Source organism: Oncorhynchus masou, unplaced genomic scaffold (genome assembly GCF_036934945.1).
Source record: "Oncorhynchus masou masou isolate Uvic2021 unplaced genomic scaffold, UVic_Omas_1.1 unplaced_scaffold_894, whole genome shotgun sequence".
Lineage (NCBI taxonomy): Eukaryota > Metazoa > Chordata > Actinopteri > Salmoniformes > Salmonidae > Oncorhynchus > Oncorhynchus masou.
Genome location: NW_027015409.1, coordinates 170,719 through 181,758, shown reverse-complemented (window position 1 = coordinate 181,758; position 11,040 = coordinate 170,719). Strand labels below are relative to the sequence as shown.

At 48.8% G+C, this 11,040-nt stretch overlaps 1 protein-coding gene across 2 annotated transcripts in view; it reads left to right on the top strand.

The window, feature by feature from the left end:
- LOC135538027 (WD repeat-containing protein 19-like) overlaps positions 1–11,040 on the top strand; it is a 96,888-nt gene continuing 85,848 nt past the window's right edge. For both annotated transcript variants that reach the window (XM_064964018.1, XM_064964016.1), the window contains exons 1-3: positions 1–81; positions 1,361–1,452; positions 4,288–4,353. In XM_064964018.1, coding sequence (XP_064820090.1) covers positions 76–81; positions 1,361–1,452; positions 4,288–4,353 — 164 coding nt within the window. In that variant the 5' untranslated portion in view covers positions 1–75. The remainder of the gene's footprint in view (positions 82–1,360; positions 1,453–4,287; positions 4,354–11,040) is intronic.

The following is an 11,040-nucleotide window of genomic DNA, read 5'->3' as shown; positions in this document are numbered from 1 at the left end:
CATTCTGGGATACGGACACAAATTTGCAGCGATGCTTTGGTGAAGATTTACTCAAGACTAAAACACTCTACAAAAATGAAGGTATTGTTGCCTAGAAACAACACGGGTATAGTTATATAATATCTGTATATACTTACTTAAACCGGGTATTTCAATTAGCTACGCGTTTATATTTTGGTTGTGGTGTCCCCCGAACCCTAATGTTGCTAATGTTAGCTGGCTAGCTAGCTAACGTTACCAGTAAGGCGATTTCTTGGCTAACTAATAATTTGCACCAAGTCAAACCACCTGTTACAAACTATCTCCCTTTATTGGGACGGGATATCAGTAGCAGACTAGAGTGGGGAAAATACAGCGATAAGAGGGACGTACCTGTACGTTGGAGTCGCGATTCGTACCCAGGCTGAGGGTGGTTATATGTTCTGTAGACCAGGGTTTCACCAGCTCTATCCTGGAGCTTCCCCTCTGTGCACGTTTTGGGTTTGTACTACATAGCTGAGTCAAGCAACCAGCTCATTATCAAGCTTCCAGCTAATTATTTAGCAACCAGCTCATTATCAAGCATCCATCTCATTATCAAGCCTCGATTTTTTTTTAAACAATCTACAAGGGCAAAAACCAAAACGTGCACCCAGGGTGGTTTGAGGGACTGGCCTTGGGGAAACCCTGCTGTAGACTGCAGTGTTAAAGGGGAAGTCTGTAGAAACCCTGCTGTAGACTGCAGCGTTAAAGGGGAAGTCTGCAGAAACCCTGCTGTAGACTGCAGTGTTAAAGGGGAAGTCTGTATAAACCCTGCTGTAGACTGCAGCGTTAAAGGGGAAGTCTGCAGAAACCCTGCTGTAGACTGCAGTGTTAAAGGGGAAGTCTGTAGAAACCCTGCTGTAGACTGCAGCGTTAAAGGGGCCATCTGTGGAAACCCTGCTGTAGACTGCACTGTTAAAGGGGAATCTGTAGAAACCCTCTCTGTCTCTGTCTCTCTCCCTCTCTGTCTCTCTCTCTTCTTTCTGTCTCTCTCTTCTCTCTCTCTCTCTCTCTCTCTCTCTCTCTTCTGTCTCTCTTCTCTCTCTCTCTCTCTTCTGTCTCTCTTCTCTCTCTCTCTTCTGTCTCTCTCTCTTCTGTCTCTCTCTCTTCTGTCTCTCTCTCTCTTCTCTCTGTCTCTCTCTCTCCTCTCTTCTCTCTGTCTCTCTGTCTCTCTGTCTCTGTCTCTCTTCAATTCAATTCAAGGGGCTTTATTGGCATGGGTAACATGTGTTAACATTGCCAAAGCAAGTAAGGTAGATAATATATAAAGTGAAATAAACAATACAAATTAAAAAACTCTTCTCCCTCTCTCTTTCTCTCCCTCTCTCTCTCCCTGCAGCGTGTTTTCACCCTCACAGACAGAGCTTGGTTGGGGTCCTGTCTCCAGTACAAATGGCAGAAGACCCTGGGGAACTACATCGCTGTCGCAGGGTGAGTTGTTGCTCTGATGGTTACTGTTGTCAGGTCTTCAACATGTTACTATGGTGTGATGTATAACTCCTGGCCCAGGGCAGGTCTTCAACATGTTACTATGGTGTGGTGTATAACTCCTGGTCCAGGGCAGGTCTTCAACATGTTACTATGGTGTGATGTATAACTCCTGGCCCAGGGCAGGTCTTCAACATGTTACTATGGTGTGGTGTATAACTCCTGGCCCAGGGCAGGTCTTCAACATGTTACTATGGTGTGGTGTATAACTCCTGGTCCAGGGCAGGTCTTCAACATGTTACTATGGTGTGGTGTATAACTCCTGGCCCAGGGCAGGTCTTCAACATGTTACTATGGTGTGGTGTATAACTCCTGGCCCAGGGCAGGTCTTCAACATGTTACTATGGTGTGGTGTATAACTCCTGGTCCAGGGCAGGTCTTCAACATGTTACTATGGTGTGGTGTATAACTCCTGGTCCAGGGCGTTTAGTGCAGGTCTTCAACATGTTACTATGGTGTGATGTAAAACTCCTGGCCCAGGGCAGGTCTTCAACATGTTACTATGGTGTGATGTAAAACTCCTGGTCCAGGGCAGGTCTTCAACATGTTACTATGGTGTGGTGTATAACTCCTGGTCCAGGGCAGGTCTTCAACATGTTACTATGGTGTGGTGTATAACTCCTGGTCCAGGGCAGGTCTTCAACATGTTACTATGGTGTGGTGTATAACTCCTGGTCCAGGGCAGGTCTTCAACATGTTACTATGGTGTGGTGTATAACTCCTGGTCCAGGGCAGGTCTTCAACATGTTACTATGGTGTGGTGTATAACTCCTGGTCCAGGGCAGGTCTTCAACATGTTACTATGGTGTGGTGTATAACTCCTGGTCCAGGGCAGGTCTTCAACATGTTACTATGGTGTGGTGTATAACTCCTGGTCCAGGGCAGGTCTTCAACATGTTACTATGGTGTGGTGTATAACTCCTGGTCCAGGGCAGGTCTTCAACATGTTACTATGGTGTGGTGTATAACTCCTGGTCCAGGGCAGGTCTTCAACATGTTACTATGGTGTGGTGTATAACTCCTGGTCCAGGGCAGGTCTTCAACATGTTACTATGGTGTGGTGTATAACTCCTGGTCCAGGGCAGGTCTTCAACATGTTACTATGGTGTGGTGTATAACTCCTGGTCCAGGGCAGGTCTTCAACATGTTACTATGGTGTGGTGTATAACTCCTGGTCCAGGGCAGGTCTTCAACATGTTACTATGGTGTGGTGTATAACTCCTGGTCCAGGGCGTTTAGTGCAGGTCTTCAACATGTTACTATGGTGTGGTGTATAACTCCTGGTCCAGGGCAGGTCTTCAACATGTTACTATGGTGTGGTGTATAACTCCTGGTCCAGGGCGTTTAGTGCAGGTCTTCAACATGTTACTATGGTGTGATGTATAACTCCTGGCCCACGGCAGGTCTTCAACATGTTACTATGGTGTGGTGTATAACTCCTGGTCCAGGGCAGGTCTTCAACATGTTATTATGGTGTGATTCTGCTCTATTCAGTTCTGTTTTATTCAGTTATGTTCTATTCAGTTATGTTCTATTCAGTTATGCTCTATTTTGTTCTGTTCTATTCAGTTCTGCTCTATTTTATTCTGCTCTATTCAGTTCTGTTCTATTCAGTTCTGTTCTATTCAGTTCTGCTCTATTTTATTCTGTTCTATTCAGTTCTGCTCTATTTTATTCTGTTCTATTCAGTTCTGCTCTATTTTATTCTGCTCTATTCAGTTCTGTTCTATTCAGTTCTGTTCTATTCAGTTCCACTGTATTTTATTCTGTTCTGGTCTATTCAGTTCTGTTTTATTCTGTTCTATTCAGTTCTGCTCTATTTTATTCTGTTCTATTCAGTTCCACTCTATTTTATTCTGTTCTGTTCTATTCAGTTCTGTTCTATTCAGTTCTGTTCTATTCAGTTCTGCTCTATTCAGTTCTGCTCTATTCAGTTCTGCTCTATTCAGTTCTGCTCTTTTCTATTCTAAACTATACTGTTATGTACTGTACTGTTATGTACTGTACTGTTATGTACTGTTATGTACTATACTGTTATGTACTGTACTGTTATGTACTGTTATGTACTATACTGTACTGTACTGTTATGTACTATACTGTTATGTACTGTACTGTTATGTACTGTACTGTTATGTACTATACTGTTATGTACTGTTATGTACTGTACTGTTATGTACTGTTATGTACTATACTGTTATGTGCTGTACTGTTATGTACTGTTATGTACTATACTGTTATGTACTGTACTGTTATGTACTGTTATGTACTATACTGTACTGTTATGTACTATACTGTACTGTTATGTACTGTACTGTACTGTTATGTACTACACTGTTATGTTATGTACTGTACTGTACTGGTATGTACTGTACTGTACTGGTATGTACTGTACTGTTATGTACTGTACTGTTATGTACTGTTATATACTATACTGTTATGTACTGTACTGTTATGTACTGCTATGTACTATACTGTACTGCACTGTTATGTACTGTACTGTTATGTACTATAGTGTTATGTACTATACTGGTATGTACTGTACTGTACTGTTATGTACTGTACTGTACTGTACTGTACTGTACTGTACTGTACTGTTATGTACTGTACTGTTATGTACTGTTATGTACTGTACTGTACTGTTATGTACTGTACTGTTATGTACTGTACTGTTATGTACTGTACTGTTATGTACTGTTATGTACTGTACTGTACTGTACTGTTATGTACTGTACTAGTTTAATTGTATACTATTTTACTGTGTTCTGTTCTTTTCTAAAGATCTGACAGCTCAGTGAAGATATTTGACAGACATGGACAGAGGAAGAATGAACTAAATCTACCTGGGTGAGTTCAACATACAGAAACACAAATATCTGGCCTGCTGGGACGATACTGACCCATCTGACCTGCTACTAACACATCTGGCCTGCTGGGACGATACTAACACATCTGACCTGCTGGGACGATACTGACACATCTGGCCTGCTGGGACCATACTGACACATCTGGCCTGCTGGGACCATACTGACACATCTGACCTGCTACTAACACATCTGGCCTGCTACTAACACATCTGGCCTGCTGGGACGCTACTAACACATCTGACCTGCTGGGACCATACTGACACATCTGACCTGCTGGGACCATACTGACACATCTGACCTGCTGGGACCATACTGACACATCTGACCTGCTACTAACACATCTGGCCTGCTACTAACACATCTGGCCTGCTGGGACGCTACTAACACATCTGACCTGCTGGGACCATACTGACACATCTGACCTGCTGGGACCATACTGACACATCTGACCTGCTACTGACACATCTGACCTGCTACTGACACATCTGACCTGCTGGGACCATACTGACACATCTGACCTGCTGGGACCATACTGACACATCTGACCTGCTGGGAAGATACTGACACATCTGACCTGCTGGGACGCTACTAACACATCTGACCTGCTGGGACCATACTGACACATCTGACCTGCTGGGACCATACTGACACATCTGACCTGCTGGGACCATACTGACACATCTGACCTGCTACTAACACATCTGACCTGCTGGGACGATACTGACACATCTGCCCTGCTGGGACCATACTGACACATCTGGCCTGCTGGGACCATACTGACACATCTGACCTGCTGGGACGCTACTAACACATCTGACCTGCTGGGACCATACTGACACATCTGACCTGCTGGGACCATACTGACACATCTGACCTGCTGGGACCATACTGACACATCTGACCTGCTACTAACACATCTGACCTGCTGGGACGATACTGACACATCTGCCCTGCTGGGACCATACTGACACATCTGACCTGCTGGGACCATACTGACACATCTGACCTGCTACTGACACATCTGACCTGCTGGGACCATACTGACACATCTGACCTGCTGGGACCATACTGACACATCTGACCTGCTGGGACCATACTGACACATCTGCCCTGCTGGGACCATACTGACACATCTGACCTGCTGGGACGATACTGACACATCTGCCCTGCTGGGACCATACTGACCCATCTGACCTGCTGGGACCATACTGACACATCTGACCTGCTACTGACACATCTCACCTGCTGGGACCATACTGACACATCTGACCTGCTACTGACACATCTGACCTGCTGGGACCATACTAACACATCTGACCTGCTGGGACGATACTGACACATCTGACCTGCTGGGACGATACTGACACATCTGACCTGCTGGGACCATACTGACACATCTGACCTGCTGGGACCATACTAACACATCTGACCTGCTGGGACCATACTGACACATCTGACCTGCTGGGACCATACTGACACATCTGGCCTGCTACTAACACATCTGACCTGCTGGGACCATACTGACACATCTGACCTGCTGGGACCATACTGACACATCTGACCTGCTGGGACCATACTGACACATCTGACCTGCTGGGACCATACTGACACATCTGACCTGCTACTGACACATCTGACCTGCTGGGACCATACTAACACATCTGACCTGCTGGGACCATACTGACACATCTGACCTGCTGGGACCATACTAACACATCTGACCTGCTGGGACCATACTGACACATCTGACCTGCTGGGACCATACTGACACATCTGACCTGCTGGGACCATACTGACACATCTGACCTGCTGGGACCATACTAACACATCTGACCTGCTGGGACCATACTGACACATCTGGCCTGCTGGGACCATACTGACACATCTGACCTGCTACTAACACATCTGACCTGCTGGGACCATACTGACACATCTGACCTGCTGGGACCATACTGACACATCTGACCTGCTGGGACCATACTGACACATCTGACCTGCTGGGACCATACTGACACATCTGACCTGCTACTAACACATCTGACCTGCTGGGACCATACTGACACATCTGACCTGCTGGGACCATACTGACACATCTGACCTGCTGGGACCATACTGACACATCTGACCTGCTGGGACCATACTGACACATCTGACCTGCTGGGACCATACTGACACATCTGACCTGCTGGGACCATACTGACCCATCTGACCTGCTGGGACCATACTGACACATCTGGCCTGCTGGGATGATACTGACACATCTGACCTGCTGGGATGATACTGACACATCTGGCCTGCTGGGACCATACTGACACATCTGACCTGCTGGGACCATACTGACACATCGACCTGCTGGGACGATACTGACACATCTGGCCTGCTGGGACCATACTGACACATCTGACCTGCTACTAACACATCTGACCTGCTGGGACCATACTGACCCATCTGACCTGCTGGGACCATACTGACCCATCTAACCTGCTGGGACCATACTGACCCATCTGACCTGCTGGGACCATACTGACCCATCTAACCTGCTGGGACCATACTGACCCATCTGACCTGCTGGGACCATACTGACCCATCTGACCTGCTGGGACCATACTGACACATCTGACCTGCTGGGACCATACTGACACATCTGACCTGCTGGGACCATACTGACACATCTGGCCTGCTACTAACACATCTGACCTGCTGGGACCATACTGACACATCTGGCCTGCTGGGACCATACTGACCCATCTGACCTGCTGGGACAATACTGACACATCTGACCTGCTACTGACACATCTGACCTGCTGGGACCATACTGACACATCTGACCTGCTGGGACCATACTGACCCATCTGACCAGTTGGGACCATACTGACCCATCTGACCTGCTGGGACAATACTGACACATCTGACCTGCTACTGACACATCTGACCTGCTGGGACCATACTGACACATCTGACCTGCTGGGACCATACTGACCCATCTGACCTGCTGGGACAATACTGACACATCTGACCTGCTACTGACACATCTGACCTGCTGGGACCATACTGACACATCTGACCTGCTACTAACACATCTGACCTGCTGGGACCATACTGACCCATCTGACCTGCTGGGACCATACTGACCCATCTGACCTGCTGGGACCATACTGACCCATCTGACCTGCTGGGACCATACTGACCCATCTGACCTGCTGGGACCATACTGACCCATCTGACCTGCTGGGACCATACTGACACATCTGACCTGCTGGGACCATACTGACACATCTGACCTGCTGGGACCATACTGACACATCTGGCCTGCTACTAACACATCTGACCTGCTGGGACCATACTGACACATCTGGCCTGCTGGGACCATACTGACCCATCTGACCTGCTGGGACAATACTGACACATCTGACCTGCTACTGACACATCTGACCTGCTGGGACCATACTGACACATCTGACCTGCTGGGACCATACTGACCCATCTGACCTGTTGGGACCATACTGACCCATCTGACCTGCTGGGACAATACTGACACATCTGACCTGCTACTGACACATCTGACCTGCTGGGACCATACTGACACATCTGACCTGCTGGGACCATACTGACCCATCTGACCTGCTGGGACAATACTGACACATCTGACCTGCTACTGACACTTCTGACCTGCTGGGACCATACTGACACATCTGACCTGCTACTAACACATCTGACCTGCTGGGACCATACTGACCCATCTGACCTGCTGGGACCATACTGACACATCTGACCTGCTGGGACCATACTGACACATCTGACCTGCTGGGACCATACTGACCCATCTGACCTGCTGGGACCATACTGACACATCTGACCTGCTGGGACCATACTGACACATCTGACCTGCTGGGACCATACTAACACATCTGACCTGCTGGGACCATACTGACACATCTGACCTGCTGGGACCATACTGACACATCTGACCTGCTGGGACCATACTGACACAGCTGGCCTGCTACTAACACATCTGACCTGCTGGGACCATACTGACACATCTGACCTGCTGGGACCATACTGACACATCTGACCTGCTGGGACGATACTGACACATCTGACCTGCTGGGACCATACTGACACATCTGACCTGCTACTGACACATCTGACCTGCTGGGACCATACTGACACATCTGACCTGCTGGACCATACTGACACATCTGACCTGCTACTGACACATCTGACCTGCTGGGACCATACTGACACATCTGACCTGCTGGACCATACTGACACATCTGACCTGCTGGACCATACTGACACATCTGACCTGCTAGGACCATACTGACACATCTGACCTGCTGGGACCATACTGACACATCTGACCTGCTGGGACCATACTAACACATCTGACCTGCTGGGACCATACTGACACATCTGACCTGCTGGGACCATACTGACACATCTGACCTGCTGGGACCATACTGACACATCTGACCTGCTGGGACCATACTGACCCATCTGACCTGCTGGGACCATACTAACACATCTGGCCTGCTGGGACGCTACTAACACATCTGACCTGCTGGGACCATACTGACACATCTGGCCTGCTACTAACACATCTGACCTGCTACTAACACATCTGGCCTGCTGGGACCATACTGACACATCTGACCTGCTGGGACCATACTGACACATCTGGCCTGCTGGGACCATACTGACACATCTGACCTGCTGGGACCATACTAACACATCTGGCCTGCTGGGACCATACTGACACATCTGACCTGCTGGGACCATACTGACACATCTGACCTGCTGGGACCATACTGACACATCTGACCTGCTGGGACCATACTGACACATCTGACCTGCTGGGACGCTACTAACACATCTGACCTGCTGGGACCATACTGACACATCTGACCTGCTGGGACCATACTGACACATCTAACCTGCTGGGACCATACTGACACATCTGGCCTGCTGGGACCATACTGACACATCTGGCCTGCTACTAACACATCTGACCTGCTGGGACAATACTGACACATCTGACCTGCTGGGACTATACTGACACATCTGACCTGCTGGGACCATACTAACACATCTGACCTGCTGGGACCATACTGACACATCTGACCTGCTGGGACCATACTGACACATCTGACCTGCTGGGACCATACTGACACATCTGACCTGCTGGGACCATACTGACACATCTGACCTGCTGGGACCATACTGACACATCTGACCTGCTAGGACCATACTGACACATCTGACCTGCTGGGACCATACTGACCCATCTGGCCTGCTGGGACCATACTGACAAATCTGACCTGCTACTGACACATCTGACCTGCTGGGATGATACTGACCCATCTGACCTGCTGGGACCATACTGACACATCTGACCTGCTACTAACACATCTGACCTGCTGGGATGATACTGACACATCTGACCTGCTGGGACCATACTGACACATCTGACCTGCTGGGACCATACTGACACATCTGACCTGCTGGGACCATCCTGACACATCTGACCTGCTGGGACCATACTGACACATCTGACCTGCTGGGACCATACTGACACATCTGACCTGCTACTGACACATCTGACCTGCTGGGATGATACTGACACATCTGACCTGCTGGGACCATACTGACACTTCTGACCTGCTGGGACCATACTGACCCATCTGACCTGCTGGGACGATACTGACACATCTGACCTGCTGGGACGATACTGACACATCTGACCTGCTGGGACCATACTGACACATCTGACCTGCTGGGACCATACTGACACATCTGACCTGCTGGGACCATCCTGACACATCTGACCTGCTGGGACCATACTGACACATCTGACCTGCTGGGACCATACTGACACATCTGACCTGCTGGGACCATACTGACACATCTGACCTGCTGGGACCATACTGACACATCTGACCTGCTACTAACACATCTGGCCTGCTGGGACCATACTGACACATCTGACCTGCTGGGACCATACTGACCCATCTGACCTGCTGGGACCATACTGACACATCTGACCTGCTGGGACCATACTGACACATCTGGCCTGCTGGGACCATACTGACCCATCTGACCTGCTGGGACCATACTGACACAGCTGGCCTGCTACTAACACATCTGACCTGCTGGGACCATACTGACACATCTGACCTGCTGTGACCATACTGACACATCTGACCTGCTGGGACCATACTGACACATCTGACCTGCTGGGACGATACTGACACATCTGACCTGCTACTGACACATCTGACCTGCTACTGACACATCTGACCTGCTGGGACCATACTGACACATCTGACCTGCTGGGACCATACTGACACATCTGACCTGCTGGGACCATACTGACACATCTGACCTGCTGGCTCCATACTGACACATCTGACCTGCTGGGACCATACTGACACATCTGACCTGCTAGGACCATACTGACACATCTGACCTGCTACTGACACATCTGACCTGCTGGGACCATACTGACACATCTGACCTGCTGGGACCATACTGACACATCTGACCTGCTGGGACCGTACTGACACATCTGACCTGCTACTGACACATCTGACCTGCTGGGACAATACTGACACATCTGACCTGGTGGGACCATACTGACACATCTGACCTGCTAGGACCATACTAACAC